We start from the raw sequence: 22,434 nt of genomic DNA on the forward strand, positions 1-22,434 counted from the left end.
TGACTGAGGGGGTAGCTGTCTGCGCCATGACGGGATTTTGGCGGGGAGGGAAGGCATCACTTTCCTGCTCCGACTGATGTGTCTCCCATGGTCTAACAGGGCTCTGGGGGGTTGGTTATTGGGGTATCTCTCCTGTGGGAGTGTGGGGGTGGGGTGACTATCCCATTTGGGTTCTGGTTTTAGGGGTGTAGATCTCCATGGTACAGGGGCATGTCTCTACCCCACTATGGTTATGGGGTCTCTCCTCTCCCACCCCCCGTGGCTAAGGGGGCTCTCTGCCTGGGGTTCCCCGGGGCTATGCCCCACCCCGTGTGGGGTGTCCTCCCGAGGCCCGGGGAGGCATCCGGCGGCCCGGCGAGTCCTCCAGGCCCAGCAGAGGGAGCGGGCGGGCGCGCGCGCGCGGCGGCTACTCGCTCGGCGGCTCCGGCTCCGGCTTGTCGCCCCACTGAGCGCGGCCATGGCCCGCCTGCTGCTGCCGGTCCTGCTGGGGCACGTGGCGGCGCTGGGCCCTTCGCTGGCGGGGCCGGCGGCCGCCCGGGTCGAGGTGCTGGCGCTGCGGGAGCCGGAGGAGGCCGAGCCGCGCTCCCCGGCCGCCGGGGGCTACACGCTCCAGGGGGCGCTGCTGGGGGGCCGCCTGGACCCGGGCCCGGGCCCGGAGCGGGGCCCGCCGCCGCGGGAGGAGGCGATAGAGGGGAGCCTGCTCCTGGTACGGGTCTGGCCGCTCCGCGCCGGGGGCCCCAGGCAGCCCTGGAGCGCGGGCCGGGGGGAGCGCGCTCGCTGGCTGGCTGGGGAGCGGCTCGCGGGCGCTGTCACCTGTAGGGCAGGCTGGGGCGGCCAGTGGCTCCCGGGCAGGTCCAGGCTGGGTTTGGCCTTTGGCCTCTTTTCTCTTGGGTGGCCTGGGAGCCCCGGCATGGCCCAGACCCTGCGGTGCCAGGTGCTGTACAACCCAGCACTGAGAAGGGCCCTGCCCAGGAGCAAGCACCGGACAAGAGACAACAGGTGGAGCCAGCCAGACTCAGGGACACAATGAGACAAACTGCCGGGCAAGGCGGGCAGCGGGCTCAGCCCCCACGGCCAGCCCTTGCCAGTTGTCTGGCAGGCAGCGAGGCAGAGGACGCCGCGTGGCTTTGTGGATGGTACATGGAGCCCCTGCCAAGAGTGCGGCAAAGGGAGCATGATGCCTTTCTCATCGGGCTGCATTTGGGGAGCTGGCTGCTAGGAACCTGCAGGCGAGTGGCTGGGCCCAGGGCCCTGAGATGGGCTAGGCAGCCCCCTGACAGCTTCTTCTTCTCCTGCAGATGGGAGATGCCGAGCCTGAGCTGGAGGGAGAGGACAGCTGGATTGCGGTGGTCCCGGTGGGGGAGGAGCATGCGGAGATCCCGAGGGGCAGCAAGGAGGAGTCCTTCACCGTAGCCGTGGTCAACAAGGTGACTCACTGCTGCCTCAGTGGGTCATCCTTGGGCCACAGCAGTGCCCTCGTGGGGACAGCGGCAGCAGTAGCTTCCCCATGGCATTGCCCCCTGGGTACCCACTGTAGAGTATGGCAGTAGGGATTTCCTCCCCATGTGCCCCTTTGTGTGTGCCAGACAGAGGTGAAAGTAAGCCGGTCCGGTGTACCGGCAAGAGCCAGTACGCTGTGCCGGATCGCACCAGCTTCCGCGGCCGGGATTAAAAGGGCTCTGGGCTCCCCGCAGCGGTGGGGAGCTCCGAGCCCTTCAAATCCCGCCCGCAGTTCCGGTGGCCCGGCAGGGGCCAGGATTTAAAGGACTCAGGGCTCCCCGCAGCCACGGGAGCCCCGAGCCCTTTAAATCCCAGCTGGAGCTGCGGTGGGGATTTAAAGGGCCCGGAGCTCTGCGGCGGCCGGAGCCCCGGGCCCTTTAATTTGCCCATGAGCCCCAGGGGCTCCCAGCCACCTCTGCAGCTGGGAGCCCCGGGTTGATTTAAAGGCCCTGGGGCTCCCAGCCACAGCCGGTGCCCCAGGGCCTTTAAATCTTGAGAGGCCCCGCCTCTTCCGATTGAGGCCACGCCTTTTCCGGATGAGGCCACGACCCCCTCAGGACTCCGACAGTATCGGTAAATCCTGTAAGTTACTTTCACCTCTGGTGCCAGGGTCTCCAGCACTGTGTGCGCCCTATGACAGTGCCCCCTTGGGACCCGCAGTGTGCCCCTCTGGCAGTGGCAACCCTTTTATCTAGTCAGTTCCATGTTCCCTAGGACTCTGCCTGGCAGCAGGGGATCCTTGCAGCCGCTCAGCGAGGGCAAACTGGAGCCAGGCTACTCCTGCCTTGGAGTGACTTCCTGGAACGTCAGCAGCGGGCTGGAGACCAGGACCCCTCTTATCACCACAGGTTGGCTCACTGAGCCTGAGTCAGAGGGTGACCCTCAGGAAAATCTCCTGGGTTTGGGGGGGAATGGCTTGGTTGCCCACCCACCCTGTCCTGAGGCTGCTGGGCCCAGCCTCCTATCTCCTTCCCTTGGCCTCCATGTTTGTGTGTGGTCCATAGCGTGTGCAATTGTGTCTCTCCCTGGCCCTGTGCACTCTCCCCCCACAGATGAAGCGAGCCCTAGTTCTGGGAGCATCAGCCCTGCTCATTCTCGCACTGAATCAGAACACGATCCGAGAGGTAGGAGTGTTGCGCCGGCTCCCCGTGACCCTGCCGTGGGGGCTCAGTGGCTGGCTCCATGGCCTTGCTGACATGTCTGTCGTTTTCCATCCTGCTGCAGATGGATGTGTCCCAGGTGCTCTCCAAGCCCGTGATTGTGATCCAGACCTCAGACAATGTCACCCGGCTTCTCGGGGCTCTGCTACGGTAAGAGACCGCCGGCAGGAATGGGCCGGGGGGGCAGCTGGAGAATGCCGAGGCCTTGCAGGGCTGGGTGTGTGTGTGCATGCACAAGCACTGTCAAGGGCTTCAGCAAAGCCCTGTGTGTGTGATCTTTAGCCCTTGTAGTGTGTGTGTGTGTGTGTGCATGTGCACACGCATTACCCTGAGCTCCAGAAAAGTGTGTGTGGGGGGGTGAGCCTTAGCCCCACAGTGCCTGTGCTGGTATACACACGCTACCCTGGGACCCAGCCAGGGCTCTGTGTGTTCTCCTCTGCCCCCTTGAGGGCCCTGCCGGCCTGTGTGTGGTGCTGTCTGGGCTGCATTGTCATCCCATTCACGTGTGTCCCTTGGGTACGGCAAATCGGGGTGACCGCTCCGGGTCCTCTGCTTTGGGGGGACCTGCGCTTCAGTGTGCATGTGTCATGCGGGGGGCACTAGGCCAGCTCGGGGGGGGGGGTTGGGGGGCCAGGCCGGCTCAGGGAGTTAGTGGGGGGCCTGGCACCATCAGCAGGGCTCGGCCCCGCACTCACCAGCGGGAAGCACGCGTTGTATTTCTTCTTCTTGCTTGCCTGAGGCTGCACTAGCCACCAGCGTCCTAGCGCCGCCAGAACACACCAGCGCCAGACTGACCCTATCCATTGCCCTTGTGCCCCGAACCCCTCCCTTTTCTGGGACCCCCCAACACAGGGGGCCCCCTCACCCCAAGCATAGGTGCCACCCTGTGAGACTCCATCGTCCCTTGCCCCCCAGTACTGGTGTCCCCTCCTCACACCAGATTTCACCTGTATAAAAAATGTTAAGGGGGGCCCATACAGGCTGTTTTGTCCCGGGCCCCACACCCTCCTAGGGACAGCCCTGTTCATTCTCCAAGCCATTCAAACCTGGTACAGCGCCCCCAGAGGCCACCTTTGAGAACTGGGCTTTATACAACAAATGCTGAAAGGCACCAGGAGTGGCCAGCTCTGCTTCCTGCCACTGTTTTTGTAGCAGGCATCTTCTGAAGTGGCAAGAAAATGATGCCCAGAGCACTAGTGCTGAGAGGATCCAGCCCTGGACCATGATGCTCAGCTGGTGGGCTAAGATGACAAAAGTTGTCCTCCATGTTCTTCATGGAGCCTGGCTTTGCTTAACAGCTGCCTCCAAGTGTTGGTGGGGCCTGGGAGAGCAGCTCCCTTGGTGATGGGGCCTCATGACTGCGTTGGGGTGGGGGCCCCATGGGGTAGAACACTGAGCACTTACAGCACTCTGCAGACATCTGTTTCACCTCTCAGCCCCCCCACAAGTGGGGGGGGGGGTCAGTGTCGTTGCCACCATTTTACAGGTGGGGAAACTGAGGCACAGAGTGACTTGCCCCGGGTCACTCAAGGAGTCAGTCCCAGTGCTTCATTCTCTTACTGCCTCCCTTTTGCCCTCTGTGTATGTGTCTTGGGCTCCATTATTTCCTATGTGGGTTCCATGGCTTCCTGGGGGCTTTTGTGCTGTCCTGTGACCCATAGCTCACAGGCAATCCTCTACATGAGAGGCAGGCTAGGGGACATTCCTGGGGCACCTAAGCTGCAGCCTGGGTGGCAGGATGAGGTTGTGGGCTGGGATCCCCCACCTCACAGAACGTTGAGCTCTCCTCGTCCATGCCCCTTTTGGCTGCATGACTGAGGTGCCTGTGCCCAGGGAACCTGTGGGACTAACGCTGTTTTCAACTTTTGCTAACAGGGGGCTCCGGGTGACGGCCAAGATCACGTACCAAGCGATGCTGCTGGAGAACCTGGTACATAGTCTCAGCAGGGAGGGGATGGCGTGCGTACATGCATGCTCAGGGCTGGGTGCATGTCGGTGCTCAGACTGGGGAATGTGTGTGTGAGATCATAGCATCCTGGCCTCGTGCTTTCTCCAACCCAGTGTGAAATGGCCTGGCCCTGCTGGGCTTCTACCACTTCCCTTGGGAGCTGATTCCACAGCCAGACACACCTCACTGCCAAGGAGCAACTGTCTACCTCGATACGCAATTTATCTGGGCACACGTTACTGAATGTATTTATCCTCAGCCTCCTGAGAGATGGGGAAACACTATCTCCATTTTACAGATGGGGGAAACTGAGGCACAGAGTCGCTTGAATGACTTACCCCAGGTCACAGAGCCTGGGGCTGAACCGGAAATTGAACCTATGTCTCCTGAATCCTTGGTCAGTGCCTTACCCACTAGGCCATCCTTCCTTCCATCTCAGCCCCAACTTTTCCTTAACTTCACCCCATTACCCTACTTTCTGTTCCCCAGGGGGCCCCAACTAACTGCAGACTCATGTCCTGTTGTCACTTAGCCACATTATAGACAGACATAGGCTCCCTCCTAACTTGGCCGCTTTCACTGCTCTACTCCAGGCTCCCTTTGCTTTGTCAGGATCTGTCTGGTAAAGCAGTGCCCGTTGAGGTGACCAGATGCCAGGCAAGCCACTTAGAGCAGGATCCTGCCCTCCTTGCTCTGTGACATGATGCTGTCTGTGTATGGCCTGTTCCCAGTGCCATCTCATGCTGCTATCTCCTGTTGCCCCTCCGTGGTCTCATTGTTGCCTCCATGTGTTGGTGTTGCCCTGCCCTGCCACTGGCTGATGCATGGTGCTGTGTTTTCTCTGCAGGGAGTGACTCTCACCCTGTGGTCGACCTGCGGCCTGTCCCGGGGTGGGCTGTATGGAGAGTGGCAAGGAGTTATCTGCACAGGCGAGAACAGCTCGCGGGTCCAGGTTTGTGTTGCTGCTGGCTGAAGGGTGTCCTTGGGGTTCCAGGCACGCAGTGCCTGCAAGTGGTTACATGTATGACCCTGGGCTCCCTGGGCTCCAGCAAGATAAAGAGCTCCATTCTATCTGGTGTCTGGAGCAGCCCATTGGTTAGTGTGGTGCTCTGTCAACCAGGGGACCAGCTCTGACTCCCGTCACGGGGCAGAGTCCCAGCCTCAGGTAGTGAAGGGAGGGAGAGATGTTCCTCAATAGCACCCCTACGGGTGAATGAAAGAGCAGTAGAGCCAAGTACCAAAGGGGATCCCATCCTAAGGGGGATGCTGCAGCTGAGCTAGGGGAGAATGGAGTCCCCAGTGTGTCCTAATGGCTCCTGTGTGCTGGCCCTGCAGAAGTACCTTCAGCAGCTGTGGAACACCATCCTGTTCATCGCCCTGATCCTGTGCACGGGTGTGATTGTGCAGGCCCAGCGGCAGTCCCGGCAGGGCCAGCAAGACCAGGACACCGAGGTGGGCTCACTCCTCTGCTCCTCTCCTCTTCGCTCCCATTGGGGACGTGCAGCTGGGAACTGACTCTGTGCTCTGCCTTCCCAGCTGGACCTCAAGCAGCACATCCTGCGGAGGCTGTCGGCACTGAAGACCCGGCGCTACCACCCTGGCAAACACCCCTGGAGCCAGGCCCGTGACATTGATAGCTGTGCTGTCTGCTTGGACCAGTTCCACAAGAACCAGGTAGAGCCTGGCTGGGGTGAGACGTGCTGGGGTCTTGGGACCAGTGCCTTGTGCACCAGCCTTGCCAGACTGTTGCTAGGGACAGACACAGGAGGCCTGCGAGAAGCCTGCTAGCCAGTGGCAGAAGCTGGGCTGAAAAGTCATAGGCCAGTTAAAGCTATCGCCCCTAACCCATGGCAGAACCTGGGTATGGATTCTCCTCTGGGCACAAGAGTTCCTGCCTATGTTCAGCTCCATCCCAGTGCTCCCTGCCTGGAGCAATCCCCACCCTCTGCCCTCAGCTAGCAGGCTGCCAGCAGCTCCGCTGTGCCTGCCCCTTTCAAATACTTGCATGGTGGTTAGATGTCTCCTCAGCTGGCCTATCAGTGCATTTCACTGCAGCAGGGAGGCAGATACTGGGCTATCTGGCTCGCTGCTCTGGCCTGACACATCTCCAAGGCAGGGTGCTAAGATGGCTGCTGTGATGCATGTATTTGTCCCGGACATTCATTGCTTCGCCTCCTGCCCACAGTGTTTGCGGGTGTTGCCGTGTTCACACGAGTTTCACCGGGATTGCGTGGATCCGTGGCTGCTCCTGCAACAGACCTGCCCTTTGTGCAAGCACAACATCCTGGGTGAGAGCGGAGGGTGGCATCAGAAGGTGGCCCCCTCTACAGCTGCCTGTGCTGGCCCTGAGGCTTCAGGCCTCTCACTGTGATGTGGGCAAAGCCCTGCAAGTTCCTGGGGGCGGCTGCTGGAGGGCAGTGACTGTTGGGCTTATCCCAGCACAGCACCGTCAGACTGGGGCTGACCTGGCTGTGGATTCCTTTGACACCCCCCCGGTGACATGCAGAAACAGGACAGACCCAGTAAATGAGCCTCATAATTGGAATAACAGGCTGTCCACACATTGTGGCATAAATATGAGGCCAGGTCTCCCAGCCACTGCCTCCCCAGGCCCCACCTTGGTGATCTCAGCATACTTGCAGTAGGGGGTCTGGGAGGTATGGGGGCTGTGGGCTCTGGGAGAGGGGTGCTGTGTCTGGGGAGGTGTGTTAAGTACACAATAACTGCGTGCTTGGGTTTAGGATCCCGTGGCAGCTTCTTGCCCTGTTTTCCCTAGAGAGAGCTCACTGGCAGTGAAGGGGTTACTGACCCTCTTGATCTCCCTTCCAGGTAACTGCTGCGGTGAGAGCTAGCTGGCCTATGGACATACTGCGGGGATAGAGCCACCTGCACTCCAGGGGACGGGGGCACCAGGGAAGTGGCTCCATCAGCACAGCAGGTGGCTGAGCAGGGGGAAGCAGCAGCACTGTGCATCTGTCCCCAGGGCTGGGCAGACCCACAGGGCTGTATGCTCAGCTCAGCAGTTATCCCCAGGCAGCAGAGAGCGAGAACCTGAGCATTGGGGTGGAGAAAAGGTTCTGCTCCCTTTAGAGTGTACTCAGACTGCCCTGTTTGGCAGGGGTAGAAGGCAGGGTCAGTGTGGGGATGGATGTGGCCAAATTCTGACCTGTCTTAAATCCATGCAAGCCCCCCAAGATCAGGGAGGGCAGAACTTGGCCTCTGAGTATGTGTGTAGGGGGAGGGGGTGCATCTGGGCAGCTGATCTGTCAATATTAGTGTAGCGTCTTTGGAGGGGTGGGGGTTGTGGGGGGCAGAAGCTAAGAAGGCATCTGAGACCCCCTCAGGGGAATAAGGAGGGGATGCCAGACTTCTTAGGCAAAGTCTTAAAGGGTTAGTGGGGAAGCTCCAGCGACGATGGGAGAGGCTGGTCCATGTGGCTGGTGCGAGCACTTTGCTGTAAGTCGATTTCCCTGTGCTCCCTGGGGCAGGCTAGTCTTCCCCCGCCCAGTGCTCCTAAGGGACGATTACTCTCTCCTTTTATAAATCTCTATTTTCTATACTCCCATGACTGCTGCTAGGAGCCCCTGGGCTGGCTCAGCTCTCGGTTACTCCTTGGCTATCTCAACAGGGTGGCCTGGGTGTAACCAAAGGCAGCGCTCAACCCCTCTCATCCCTCACAGAGCGGTGGCCCACACCTGGAGCAGGGGAGGGGGCCTGGAAGCTGCGTTGATCTGCCATCTTTCAACGTGCTTCCCTTCTCACTGGCCCTTGGGAGATCACCTTGCTGGAGGGCAGGGGCAGGAAGTGGGGAGGGTTTGAATGCTTGCTTTATTTATACTAACTTATTAGAGAGAATGGCATGAGGTAGCTGCAGGGGCGGAACAATATCCGTGGATGTGTTGCAGTGTCCAGGTCTTTGCTGGGAGCCCTGGCTGGGTCCCAGCCCCACTCAGCAGCCAGAGATTGCTGGATTTGATGCACTGTACATGTCTGTAAAGCCGCCTGCGCTATTAAATCTAGAGCAAGGAGAAACCTGCACTGCTCTTGTTGCTGTTTCTTTTACAGAACAATCCAGCACTGATTCCCTCCCTACTCCCTGCATGGGTTCAGTTTCCCTCTGCCTGGCTAGCAAGCCCCTTTCTCTCCTAGTCTCCAGCTGCCATTTAGAAAGGGTCCCTCCCAAAAGAAAAGTTGAAAGGGGTGTGTACCATGGAAAAGAGCCTGGCTTGATTATTGCTGTGACCTGGTTACTGCCTTGGCTGCAGGTTCAGGGTCCATAAAAATATCAGGGCATGATACATGCCAGACAGTAGTCTTTGCTCACAGCGCAGGGATAGTGTGATCTCCAGGTTGGACACAGCAGTCCAGTAACTTGCCAGAGGATGGATGTGGCCAAGCTGGTATCAGAGCTCAAGAGGCCCTGACTCCCAGTCCTATGCTTAGGCTGCTAGCCCATGCCTCTCTCCTAGAGCAAACCTTTGGGCACATAGCCAGCTCCCTTTGCCTCCCCTGGCTTCATCTGGATGTGCAAATATACCTACCCAAGGGCCACACTGGTGAGGACTACAGGAACCTGCATGCAATGCAGCCTGGCTAGTCCGATGAAGGATCATGGATTTCAAGGCCAGAAGGACCGTTACGATCATCTAGCCTGCCTTCTGTCTAGTATAGTACAGAGAATTCCACCAGAAGCCCACTGCATGCTGGACACTGTAGTTTCCACAGGCTGCATGCCATGACTCAAGCCTGGGAGTGTGGAATGTAGCGTAGAATGCAGTGGCATGGGCTTAGTCCTCTAGACTGAGGCTAATGAACATCTGCTGAGCCTCACTTTGGTTCAGTTTTTAGGCATCTCTGCTGATGATGAATCTTATTGTGGGTTCCAATGACACTTAGTCTCCCTCAGTCCAGTAAACTGGTGCTATGGCATGAGATATGAAATGGGCACATGCCCCCTGCAGATGCACAGAGCTCTCCCTGCTGCTAATCTGTGCTGTTATCCAGATCGAGGAGGCATGTTGGTTGTGCTTTGTTAAAAGCCCTCGGACAAATGGTATTGCCTAATGCGGGATAAAGGAGGGAGGAGAAATTGCACATGCAATTTCTTAAGAGGGTGTTGACCAACATAAAATAGGTGGTGGGAAGCCTCACGAATTGTAATAAAGTAATTGTCAGAGGCTCTTTAAGGAGTGGCTAAGCTTAAATGTAAAATACTAGTTTACTAACAGCTCTGTCCTCTCTCTGGAAACCAAGTCCTTTCCCTGTAGGAGCAAGGACGGTCTGATCTAAGCTAGTCTTTCATCTCTAACTTCTCAGAGCCTAACTTGGTAACAGAGCCATTGAACAGGAATAGAACAGTGGGTGCTTTTATATAGCAGTCACTCAATACAGTCCTTCCTGTTCTCCCCACCCCTTTTCTCGCAGTCATTTGCCAACTGCAATCTTATTGGTTAAAAGTCTTAACTCTTGAATCTTTTATTGCAACTCAACTCCCTGCTCTGTTTCCTCCTGCCCTTGCAGCACAATGTGCTGTCAAAACCCAACCAGGATGTGGCAGGGGTGTGCAGCGAGCACTGGATGTTAAACCACAGGAGGGGGGTATGATCCAGGCTGTGATGGAGCTCGATTCCTAGCCCCCTAAGGGGCTCCTATGTGGGAATAGAGTGATCTCTCCTGCTGGAAGGTGGGAAAGCATACAGCCTTTTATATGGGTTCTGTCTTCATGAGATCCTCTGGATCCCTGAGAAGATCCCTCAGTCCTTTCGTCCTTCCCACCTCCTCCTGGGCAGCCTCCCTCACAGCAGCCATCCTGCTGCTCCGGGAGGTCCGGCTGGTTCTCCTTGTGGAGCTGCCAATGCTTCTTCCTCCACCAGAGGAGATGCTGTTTGCAAGGCGCGGCATCATAGAATATCAGGGTTGAAAGGGACCTCAGGAGGTCATCTAGTCCAACCCCCTGCTCAAAGCAGGACCAATCCCCAACTAAATCATCCCAGCCAGGGCTTCATCAAGCCGGGCCTTAAAAACCTGTAAGGAAGGAGATTCCACCACCTTCCTAGGTAACCCATTCCAGTGCTTCACCACCCTCCTAGTGAAATAGTGTTTCCTAATATCCAACCTAGACCTCCCACACTGCAACTTGAGACCATTGCTCCTTGTTCTGTCTTCTGGTACCACTGAGAACAGTCTAGGTCCATCCTCTTTGGAACCCCCTTTCAGGCAGTTGAAAGCAGCTATCAAATACCCCCTCATTCTTCTCTTCTGCAGGCTAAACAATCCCAGTTCCCTCAGCCTCTCCTCATAAGTCATGTGTTCCAGACCCCTAATTATTTTTGTTGCCCTCCGCTGGACTCTTTCCAATTTTTCCACATCCTTCTTGTAGCGTGGGGCCCAAAACTGGACACAGTACTCCAGATGAGGCCTCACCAATGTCGAACAGAGGGGAATGATCACATCCCTCGATCTGCTGGCAATGCCCCTACTTATACAGCCCAAAATGCTGTTAGCCTTCTTGGCAACAAGGGCACGCTGGTCGACTCATATCCAGCTTCTCGTCCACTGTAACCCCTAGGTCCTTTTCTGCAGAACTGCTGCCTAGCCATTCGGTCCCTAGTCTGTATCAGTGCATGGGATTCTTCCATCCTAAGTGCAGGACTCTGCACTTGTCCTTGTTGAACCTCATCAGATTTCTTTTGGCCCATTCCTCTAATTTGTCTAGGTCCCTCTGTATCCTATCCCTACCCTCCAGCGTATCTACAACTCCTCCCAGTTTAGTGTCATCTGCAAACTTGCGTCCCCCACAAGCTGACCGCCCTGACTCCAGCAGGTGCCCCATCCCAGTTAGGGAGCAGTGAGTGGCAGAGAAGCCCTGGGCTCCCACGTGGCACAGCCCTTTTGCGGCTCTTTCACTGTCACAGACAGCAGCCCTGCACTCAGAGGGAGCCTTGGGGATGAACAGTAAACAGCTTTATTTGTGTCCCTAGCTGAACACCTCCAGCAGGAGTTGCTCTCTTGGGGTTCTATTTCTGGTGGTTCCTGGGGCTGTGAGCTGAGCGGGCCTGGACTCTGGCTGCGCTGCCTTTCCCTTTCAGTCTGGCGTAAGTGTTGATGGTCGAGTTCTCGACTGGAAGGGAGACGCAGGACATTGCCTTCCATGTGGCCTCTGTGGAGGATGGCTTTAGATGGCTGCTTGGCGGTCTCTGGAGTGCTGTGCTCTGGCTGCTGGCTTGGCCACTCGCAAGCCGATGGGGCACTGTGCTGCTTGGAGGTCTGTGTGCGAGGGCAGGGTTGCTGTAGGAGAAGCAGGACAAGGCATTAGAGATGCAGCCCCTGAGGCAGGGAAAGTCACATAAGAATGGCCCTACTGGGTCAGACCAAAGGTCCATCTAGCCCAGGATCCTGTCTTCTGACAGTGGCCAGTGCCAGGTGCCCCAGAGGGAATGAACAGAACAGGTAATCATCAAGTGATCCATCCCCTGTCGCCCATTCCCAGCTTCTGGCAAACAGAGGCTAGGGACACCATTCCTGCCATGCAAAGTCTCCATGCAAACCAAGCCCTACAGCTCCTTGCTGGGGAGGACGGGGGGTGTTTAGAGCAGGCCTCCTCACCCTGTGGAAGCCTTGTGGGGGTCCATCATGCCGTCCTTGGAGCCAGTCCTGGAGGAGGAGCAAGCCCAGAGCTGGGTCTGCGGGATGAGCTGGGGAGAGGAGAATTCAGGGTTAGAACCTCTCTGGTCACTGCTTGATGCTGGGAGCTCCCCCTGCATCTGCAGGAAGCCATGGCTGGGATGCATCAGAAAGAACATTCCTGCCCATCGTGCACCTCGTTCACGGCACTATCATGGCTGGTGTCTGTCAGGGACTGACTGAGAACTGGATGGGTGACATCTAGGCCCCAAAGGCCTGCAGTGCTTGTGGGTGCCTGCGTTATCTAGTGTCAAGTGCTTTCCTTGCTCTGGGCCCAAGGAGCTCCAGGGTGTGAGGAAAGTCTCTCCTACCATCTGTCTGGTGAGAAACCACTCCATTCTGTGCTTAGTCTTCTCCAGCTGGAGGCCGTGGCTTTGGATGCTCCTGTTTGATGACCGGAATGGGCTGGGCCATCGTGGAAAGGGCCTTGCACTGACGAGATGACTGAAACTTGGCCTTGTGTAGAGGGCCAGCCCAAGGCCTGTGCTCCACTGGTCCAGAGACGTAGGGCTAATTCTGCTGGATCACCCCAGCAGGCTGGGACCAGTGCAAGAGACGCTGTCTGGACACAAGATGGAAACTGGTCTCAAGAACAGACCTTTACTGTTGTTCTTGTCTACACAAACCAAGTTCGCAACAAACCCGGTGTCGATCTCCCTTGCAATAGTCCACCATGCACTGAGCACCCCTGTGGACCCTGCTGCTGTGGACTAACTGTTCCACAGAGAGCTCTGATTCATCCTGTTTCCATGCAAGGAAAATGGGCTATGGAGTTTGTGCGCAGCAGGCTAGGGCGAGGTAGATTCACACCCTGACTTGCTGCGAACTTGGGCCTGGTCTAAACCTAAAAATTAGATAGACCTGGCTAAAGCTCTCAGGGCTGTGAAAAATTTTGCACTCTGCAAATCCTTCCGTTGACCTAGCTACCACCTCTCGGAAAGGTGGCTTAACTACATCGACGTAAAAGCTTCTGTCGACGTAGGAAGCTTCTACGCTACAGTGGCACAGCTGCCATGCTATAGCTGTAGCTGCTGAAGTGTAGGCATGACCTTCGTGTTCCTTTCAACAAGCCCTGAGCCTGATTGCTATGGCCCATGACCGGACCACACAGCCTCCGCACTGCTGTAATGCTGGGCTCATCTCCAGGAAGAGGCTCCAAAGGCCCAAGCTTTTCTTTCAGCTAGGACTTAATTCTTAGCAGCTGTGGGCATCTCCCAGCAGCAGTGTGCTAGGAGCAGGGTGCTGACACGGAGGCTACCATTGCAGAGCTTGTCACCTCTTCAAACATGCTGCGCCTACCTCCCCATTGCCTTGCTCCTTATCCAGTGCAAATGGGTGTGAAATGCTCCCCGTCTGGTAGCATTTGGCACTGGTGAAAGTGACAGCGTAAGGTGCAAGCCAATGGTGAGTCAGGCCCGCCGAGTCTCATGCCTTCAGCCTATTGCTTGCTCTTTTAACAAGGAGAATGTTAAACCAACCCTTCCTCGAGGAGGCAGTCTACAGAACACATGATGCAACTGTGGCCCGAGGGATGGCACAGGCTCGGAGAGCAGCAGAGAAGCAGAAGCATTTGCTAGAAAATATCTTACATTAATATTCTTCTGCCTTGATAATAGAGCTAAGGAACCCTTAATCACTAGGCTTGACTAACATGCAACTCCATCATCTGGTTGCAGCAGCCTTTTCCAAGAGTAGGGCTCAGGTTTGAGTTGAAAAGTGGGAGGGCTTAAATGAGAGGGGTGACCGTCCTATGTGCAATTACTGGGGGGCCTCAGTCTGGCCAAACCTGGTATTCTTATTTATTTGTATTGGTATAGCACTGTCCTGGTCTGTGCCGCCCCAACAAGGGGATCTTTGCCCCAAGATTTACAAGCTAAGTAACGATGAGTGGAGAGGGCCAAGTGTACAGCATGAAGGGCTGCTGTAGGGTGTGCCTAGGGGGCACTAGTAAAGCTGGGCAGAGAGGCCAGGATGGGAAGAGCCGGAGAAGAGCATTAGCTTTCTCTACAGCTCCTGTCTTACTGCTCCCTGTCCCGAGGGGTGAGATTAATTCCTCACTTTTGTGAGTTCCAAATGAGATCACAATTAAAGCTCAGACAGATGGACAAGCCCCCTAGCAGTGCTTCTCTAAAGGCCTGGACAGATCCAGTAGCATAGCTGGGGGGGAGCAGGGGGAGTGGCCGCTCCCACTGAGCACATTCCCCAAATGTGGCGCCTTTCTAATTTTTACACTCACTCAGGGGCGCTTCCCAGCAGGGGCGGCACATCCGGGTCTTCGGGGCAAATTGGCAGCGGGTTCTTCAGTCGCTCCGGGTCTTTGGCGGCACTTCGACGGCGGGTCCTTCAGTTGCTCCAGGTCTTTGGCGGCACTTCGGCAGCGGGTAATTCAGCGGCGGGGTCTTCAGTCTTTGGCGGCAAGACTTGGGTTTTTCTTTTTTTTTCTTTTCTTCGCTGCTTCGCGGCGGGTGGCGCCTTTTTTTGTGTTTGCTCCCCCTGCTGTTAGAACCTGGCTACGCCACTGGACAGATCCCCTCCCCCCCCCACCCCTATGGGTTTTGGGTCAGGCGCTGTATGTGTCTTCGCTGCACTCCAGACAGGGGTTTTCTTTGCTGTTTGTCACTGAAAATAGCCGTAGTGTCCACGGCTACCAGAGAACCACTGCCCTGTGCATCTGGCCAGACATTTAGCTGGAAGGGTCTTCCCTTTCCAAAATCAGAGGGAAAAATGAGGAACTGGACTAAGCCTAGCAAAGAACAGACTGTACTGACAGTCAGACATTGCCTGAGCTATTGCAGTGTATTGCAGCCCATGTCCCGTTCCCAGGCAGAGCAAGGCATGGGTTCAGCAGCACTCATTGTCTGCTTTTCTATGCAGCCTCTAGGAGCCTGCTCTGGGAAGAGAAAGGCTGCTCTCACCACAGCCTACAAACAGCTCCCTGGTCATGGGAACCCCAGGGCTGCCCTTAGGCTTTTGCTTCGACTGAGTGAATGACTCTATTGTAACTCCTAATTCTGCTGGGCCTGCTGGCGCTCAGCCAGCGCAGTGAGCATGCCTAGAGCCTGGTTTGGCAGCATGTGCTGAGCAGAGCACAAGGGCTTACGTGTCACATGCTAATATGGTGCTGACCCACTTCAGCTCAGCTGCTCGCTCTTTCACGTGCTCTGCCAGGGCCTGGGAAGAGGGGTCAGTCCTAGCACCCACTGCTCGTTTGCCAGCACAGGGTTTTGTTTGTGAAATACAAAACTGATGCTAAACTGACTCAGCCCCAGGGAAGGACCCCAGAACCCCCCTGTGATCCCAGAGCCCAGGATTGGCCCCAGGAAGGACCCCAGAACCCCCCTGTGATCCCAGAGCCCAGGATCGGCCCCAGGAAGGACCCCAGAACCCCCCTGTGATCCCAGAGCCCAGGATCGGCCCCAGGAAGGACCCCAGAGCCCCCTGTGATGCCAGAGCTCAGGATTGGCTGCAGGAAGGACCCCAGAGCCCCCTGTGATCCCAGAGCCCAGGATCGGCCCCAGGAAGGACCCCAGAGCCCCCCTGTGATCCCAGAGCCCAGGATTGGCCCCAGGAAGGACCCCAGAGCCCCCCTTTGATCCCAGAGCCCAGGATCGGCCCCAGGAAGGACCTCAGAGCCCCCCTGTGATCACAGAGCCCAGGATTGGCTGCAGGCCCACATGAAGAATATTAATACAGTAATTGCTCTCTGGAACAGGCACCATGCTCAGCGGAGAGCCTTGCTCACGCCCCCCGCCTAGGCCCATGCTGGGGAAGTGACAACAGAGATTTCCAGACTTGGGTTATTCAGGAGACCTCAGTCCAAATGCAGTGGCTCTTTAGATCCAGTTTTCCAGCTGAGCCAACTATAGAGCAAGGAAGTCATGTGACTTCCACCCAAGGCCTCACAGCAATTCTGGCATATTCCAACAGTCTGCACTCATTTCTATTTTAAATTAGAGCCCAGACTCATACTGGTTCTGACCTACAACTGTGCTCTTGTTACTAGACTGCATTGCCGCAAGGGGGAATGGAATGGGGTATATAAGCCTCACTGAGAAGTACAGGGAGGCAGAATCAAACCTTCAGCTGTAGAGAACAGAGGTAGTGGGATTAGTCCTGGAGCACAGGCTGTGTGAAAATGGTCCTGTGCTTCTAGCCCCCAAGAACAGTGGGGGTGTGTCCCTCAGCCCCCATAGGGATCACGGGACGGATCGCCTATTCCTCAGCTTTCAGGAGCCACAGGACACACATCTATTCCCCAGCCCCAAACAGGATAGGTCAACTATTCCCCAGCCCCACCACCTCCAGGAGCCACAGGACAGGTCTCCTATTCCCCAGCCCTAAAGTCTACTCAGAGTGGGATGTGTCCTAAGTCCCCCTGTTGTACAGTCTCAAGGGAGCACAGGATAAGCCTCAATTCCCCCATCCCCAAAGTCTAGAGAGACCATGGGATTGGCCTCCAACCCCTCTGCTCCAGAGTCCCAGGGGCCATGGGATGGGTCATGGACCCTCCATGTCCAGTAGGGATCCCACTGTTGCACTGACCCCCGATTCTGCCTGCACTACCAACTGCCTATTGATATTCAACAGCTGCCCCCCTTGCACTGAGAGGTGCCCTCTCCACCTGTGGCCAGACTCACCCTTAACACTCCTTGCTGGGCCGCTTCTTTCATTTTGGCTAGTGCGGTCCTGAGCCGCGAGTTCTCTTCCTCCAGGACACTGATGCGGATGTTGTTCGCCTGCAGCTGCTTTTCCATGTCATCAGCGATGTCCCCAGTGCCTGCAATGAAACAGGATTTCCCTGCACAATGGGGCAAGGGGAGTGGGTGTGCACAAATCCTCTGGATACAGCAGGGCTGGTGCATGCATGTGAGCATGTCTGTCCCTAACTCCTCCTGAGAAGGACATTCCCCTTTGCCTCCTGGCACTGACAGCCCTGGAGCATGTGCAGGTAACCACTAGTAATGCTGTAAAGCAGTGGTTCTCAAACTTTTGTACTGGTGACCCCTTTCACACAGCAAGCCTCTGAGTGCGACCCCCCCCCCCAATAAATTAAAAACACTTTTTATATATTTAACATCATTATAAATGCTGGAGGCAAAGCGGGGTTTGGGGTGGAGGCTGACAGCTCGTGACCCCCCATGTAATAACCTTGCAACCCCCTGAGGGGTCCCAACCCCCAGTTTGAGAACCCCTGCTGTAAAGCACAAGCAGACTGGCTGGTCCAGTCCTCTCATGTAGTCTAGGGACGATAATTATGCCACAGACATTGCAGGGCCAAAGCAGAAAGGATGCAGCAATGGTAGCGAATGTATTCTCGTTAACCAGCATGTGATTCCTCTGGTAACTAAAGTGACCGCTTGCGAGTGCAGGGTCTGTGCTGTGTGTAAGGCAGTGGGGAAATAGAGGAGGAGGAGTGGGAGACCAGCCTCCAACCAGTGACTTTCCCATGGGTACAAAGCTAGGAAGAGAAATCGTATCCCAGGGGCAGCTAGTCGCAAGCCACATGTGACACAACCCTCCTGTGATGGTGTGTTCACCCCACACTGGCATTGAAGGGGTTAAGGTGGCAAGGAAGGCCAATTAGCCATAGGCTGCACCTGTGAGGGAGCTAACTGACAATGATTCTAATTGAGAATGAAGTTCACCTGGGCAGGAACGGGTGGGAGAATCTACAAAACTGAGGAGCTGAGGCTAGCAGAGGTGGCAGGGAGATAAGCCTGCAGATGCACCCCTGATACAAGGGGGAGAGCAGGAGCCTGAAAAGGCAGCACAGGAAGCTGTCCAGGGAAGGAGCAGTAAAGTCCAAGAGAGCACAGACCTGGACTGTGGGTTTGAGGGTCCCTGGATTGGAACCTGGTGCAGAGGCCTGGTTCCCCTACCAGCTGCTGTGGGAGTGGTGCAGTGGAGATGGAGACTGCCTGAGACTTTGTGGGAAGAGACTGATGAGACCCCAAAGGGGAGGATGATGGTGACTTGGCCAGAGAGAGGCTACAGCTCCTGATGAGTGAGAGAGGCTGTAGAGCAAGTGACTGAGGCAATGGAACAGACTATGGTGAGCTAATTCCCCAGCTGAACCAGGAGGAGGCACCGCTGAGCGGTGAGTAGCACATCCCATTACACCTCTGACCCTGCCATGCTACTCTGAAGGACAGCAAGAATTGCAAGGGTACTCATTCTTAGCTGAAGTTTGTCTCTGCCACTTTGCTAGGATTGTGTTGTCCTCACTAATCTCCTATTGTGCCCATCAGCCACCCTCTAACCCAAGGGTTCTCAACTTTTTTCTTTCTGAGCCCCCTCCCCCTCCAAACATGCTATTAAAAACTCCATGGCCCACCTGTGCCACAACAATAGCTTTTCTGCTTATAAAAGCCAGGACCAGTTAGGAGGTAGCAAGCAGGGCAATTGCCTGGGGTCCTCATGAAGCTAAGTTGCTCAGGCTTTGGCTTCAGCCCCCAGTGGTGAAGCTCAGGACCCTGGGCTTCAACCCCATGCAGCGGGGCTTCAGCTTTCTGCCCTGGGCCCCAGTGAATCTAACATTGGCCCTGCTTGGCAGACTCCCTAAACCCTGTTTGAGGCCCCCCAGGGGACCCTGGACCCCTGGTTGAGAACCACTGCTCTAACCCACAGCCCTCACCCATACCCAACACTCATTCAACTGTCTGTCAGTGGCTTCTGCACTTCACCTCACCTTCTGGGCATTAGTGTCAGCACTGGAGACCAGGCTGTGTTCTTGAACCATAGACCAGTCTCAGCTCCAAAGGGCCAGCCATCTTACCTGGGTGCCCAGCAAAAGTCTCCCCTGGAAGCATGCTGCTGGCTTCCCCTTTTAGTGACGTGACATCCCACGACAAAGTGGAACATGCTGAACAAGTGAACCGAGATGCATCCTCCCCCACCCCATTACATTCAAGCAGCTTCCACATGTCTTCAGACCAATCTCTTCCCTTAGCTGGAGGCTTTAGGACAGACTCTTTGGCTGATATGGCCATTTAGTACCTGCACCAGCTGCATCCCACGCCCACCCTCCAGCACTAGGGGCATGTGAGGCCAATGGGTCCTATTGGGTGATGGAGGTGGGCTGGGAGGAAGAAGGGGACATGGTAGAGTGGCGCTCCATTGGCATAAAGTCATTGACTACCTTACTCCACAGCAGTTCTACCTTACACTGGGACTAGGCCTGCAGGATGGTGGAGCTGATGCTCACTTCCTGAGGATGCTCCCTCCTTCTTCCCTGCACCAGACCAAGCTTGGATACAGCGGAGAACTGAGCTCTTTGTTATAAAAGGACATGGGGTAGCAAGAGGAACTATGGAGGGCTGTGCCCAGTTACACTTCACTAAGCACCATGCAACCCGTCAACTGCAGAACACTGGGGTAGGTAGGCTGCTAGCAGAACCTTTCCAGGTGGAATTATCTTGTCCTGCTGTACTAAAAACATGCCATCCTGATCTGCAGGGATGTTGTGTGACCAGAGGAACCTCTATTCCAGATCCTACCAGACATCTCTCCTATGGACACATGGCCAAGATCAGCTGTATCTGACTGTTAGCCAAAAGTGGGTTTAGGGGGATGTAGACAGAATCGTAGAACATCAGGGTTGGAAGGGACCTCAGGAGGTCATTTAGTCCAACCCCCTGCTCAAAGCAGGACCAATCCCCAGACAGATTTTTGCCCCGATCGCTAAATGGCCCCCTCAAGGATTGAGCTCACAACCCTGGGTTTAGCAGGCGAATGCTCAAACCACTGAGCTATCCCTCCCCCCCAAATACACAGCTGCAGTCTGTAAAGGGTTAAGATGACCCCATGACTCTATGCTATGTTATAGGTCACATCTCATAGTCACTTGTCTCATGGGCGATCCCTCTGGACTGCAACTCTGATTTTTTTTTTCAGTGGGATAGTTTTCTATGTTTAATTGAAAGTCTGATTTTTATATTTGTAATTCTGAAACAGCTGCTGGAATCGCACACTCCCATGTATATGAGCTGGGGGATATGTGCCCTCTAGGGCACTCAGTGCATGAGCACTATTGAGGTGGGGGCGGGGGGGTAGAAGTCTGTTGCTGTCCATTCTGGTGTGTGCTACCCCCTCTTACTGTCTGCTGCCCCACCCCATGCCCTCTCTTACTCTCAAACTGCGCCTCAGCAGGGATGTGGAGGTCTGGAAAGGACACCAGCAGCCTCTCCCTCTCCTTCAGCTCCTGGAGCAGCTCATCCAGCTCGGAGATGTTCCTCAGTAGTTTGGATGTGGACTGCTCGAAGCTCAGCTTCTCCTGCTGCAGGTTCTCCATTAGCTGCTGCACTGGACAGGAAGAGTATGGCTAGGTTTCATCAAGCTCCTTCCCTGCTGTGGTCCCAGCTCAGAGTGATTCTGCCCAGGGGAGAGGGAGGGGGGTGCTGCAAAGTGGCTAGGAGAGGAGAAGAGTTCATCATGCAGCTGTAACATTGCCTTCAGGGCTGAATCTGATCTCCTTGTCCAGTGAGCAGCACACCAATGTGATGAACCATTGGGTCTCCGTGTGATGTGGGAGCACCAGCACCAGACAGATGTGGCACTTGTCCTGGAATGCCCACAACCTTCAGTGCCTAACAGGGCTCTGCTGAGAGGGCCAGTCCCTGAGGCCCCTGCTCCTTGCTTGGAACAAATTCCCATCAGTCAGAGGGAGAAGGACTGAGTAAAATGGAGTAGCATTCTCAGGAGTGGCCTAGCGATGCTAACCATGGACAGACGGCCTGGCTGAAGCCAGTGCAAGAGGAAGCCATCTCAATGCTCTTCACTGTTTTCTGAACCCTCCATCATTGTGCAGTGTAGCCTGTTCACCCTCACCCCACCCCCAAGCACACTGGCACTCCATGGTGTACCCAAGGGGGGGGCATTCATTCTGAACCCCTTAATGGCCCCCTCCCCCACTGGAGCTCAGCAGTTCAGCTCTAGCTCCCCTTTCACTGCCTCTCAGGGGAGCCCCTACTGCTGAAGGAACTCCTTGCTGCTCTGGGGACATTAACGCTGACCTGCTGGGCTTCGAGCTGGCCTTGAACCTGCCGCTTCTCAGCCTGTGTCTCCTTCAGCTGTTGCTCCAGCTTAGCCTTGTCGTCCTCTGCTTCGCCTAGGCTGGCCCTCAGCTCCTCACACTCCTGATCCAGGCAGTCCAGCTGTTGCAACAGGGCCCTCTGCTTGGCCTGGAGCGACTTCACAGAAAGAGGAAGGCAGATAATATGTACAGATGTCACCCTCAGTGGCCCAAGTAGCTTTAAAGCAGGAAGGGTAATAATAAAGAAGGGGGGCAAGAGTGTGTGATGGGGGGAGGCAAGAGGAGCCTACCTGGGTGTTCAGCTTGGCCCACATTACCAAGGAAGTGTGTGACCCACTAGTATGCCACAGCCTGTGACATAAGCGCCAACTCCATGGGTGCTCCGGGGCTGGAGCACCCATGGGGAAATATTAGCGGGTGCTCTGCACCCACTGGCAGCCAAGCTCCCCCCTCCTAGCCTCCTTCTCTCCCCCCCATGTGGAATCCCTGCTTTCCTCTCCCCCCCCTCCTGCCGCCTAACAGCTGTTTGGCAGTGCTTAGGACTTTCTGGGAGGGAGGGGGAGGAGCGGGGACATGGTATGCTCAGGAGAGGAGGCGAAGAGGCAGGGCAGGGACAGGGACTTGGGGGAAGGGAGTGGAATGGGGGTGGGGGGGTGGGGCAGGGCTGGGGTGGGAAAAAGCAGGGTGGGTGCGGACTTTGGGGAAGGGGTGGAAGCGGGGTGGGGCAAGGGTGGTGTACAGGTGGGGGGGGTGGAGCATCCACTGGGCAGAGGGGATGTTGGCACCTGTGATATGTGTAGGTAGCAGCAGAGGACACCAGAGAGTTTCCTCTGCCTGCAGCACCAAATGGGCACCGGTGGGCACAGTTGCCAACTTTCACATGGTAAATAAGCACCCCGAATTGCACAATAAGCCAAAAATCAAGCTAATCCCATTTCAAAACAAGCCAATCCCTAAGAACCCCAATACTCTGTGACTAGATCCTCCCAGTGTGCAGTCGGGGACCATGATGGGCCTCTTGTGCACCCCTGATTCTCTTCCCCCACCTTGCCCCTGCTTGCTGGGAGCTAATAAAAAAAAAAAAAAAAAAAAAAAAAAAAAAAAAAAAAAAA

The 22,434-nt window shown here is 56.0% G+C and overlaps 2 protein-coding genes across 3 annotated transcripts in view; one reads left to right on the forward strand and one right to left on the reverse strand.

Moving 5' to 3' along the window:
* The first annotated feature begins 457 nt into the window (after window positions 1-457).
* Window positions 458-8,638, forward strand: RNF215 (ring finger protein 215). The gene is made up of 10 exons (XM_024197871.3): window positions 458-706; window positions 1,299-1,427; window positions 2,553-2,624; window positions 2,725-2,810; window positions 4,536-4,590; window positions 5,456-5,560; window positions 5,944-6,060; window positions 6,145-6,282; window positions 6,794-6,896; window positions 7,438-8,638. The coding sequence occupies exons 1-10, from the start codon at window positions 458-460 to the stop codon at window positions 7,458-7,460; spliced, it is 1,077 nt and encodes a 358-aa protein (XP_024053639.2). The 3' UTR covers window positions 7,461-8,638.
* Window positions 8,639-11,556: 2,918 nt separating this feature from the next.
* LOC112105186 (coiled-coil domain-containing protein 157-like) overlaps window positions 11,557-22,434 on the reverse strand; it is an 18,796-nt gene continuing 7,918 nt past the window's right edge. For both annotated transcript variants that reach the window (XM_026660460.1, XM_026660461.1), the window contains exons 5-9: window positions 21,303-21,479; window positions 20,419-20,587; window positions 16,929-17,089; window positions 12,214-12,302; window positions 11,557-11,895 (exon numbers count right to left, since the gene is read on the reverse strand). In XM_026660460.1, coding sequence (XP_026516245.1) covers window positions 11,625-11,895; window positions 12,214-12,302; window positions 16,929-17,089; window positions 20,419-20,587; window positions 21,303-21,479 — 867 coding nt within the window. In that variant the 3' untranslated portion in view covers window positions 11,557-11,624. The remainder of the gene's footprint in view (window positions 11,896-12,213; window positions 12,303-16,928; window positions 17,090-20,418; window positions 20,588-21,302; window positions 21,480-22,434) is intronic.

Source organism: Terrapene carolina, unplaced genomic scaffold (genome assembly GCF_002925995.2).
Source record: "Terrapene carolina triunguis isolate 2854851 unplaced genomic scaffold, T_m_triunguis-2.0 Scaffold782, whole genome shotgun sequence".
Classification (NCBI taxonomy): Eukaryota; Metazoa; Chordata; order Testudines; family Emydidae; genus Terrapene; species Terrapene triunguis.

Excerpts from the sequence above, each read along its gene's own strand:
- RNF215 (XM_024197871.3), top strand. The coding sequence starts at position 458 with ATGGCCCGCCTGCTGCTGCCGGTCCTGCTGGGGCACGTGGCGGCGCTG. Across the intron at positions 1,428-2,552 it reads CCGTAGCCGTGGTCAACAAG|ATGAAGCGAGCCCTAGTTCT; the intron begins GTGACTCACTGC and ends CTCCCCCCACAG. Across the intron at positions 6,897-7,437 it reads GTGCAAGCACAACATCCTGG|GTAACTGCTGCGGTGAGAGC; the intron begins GTGAGAGCGGAG and ends TCTCCCTTCCAG.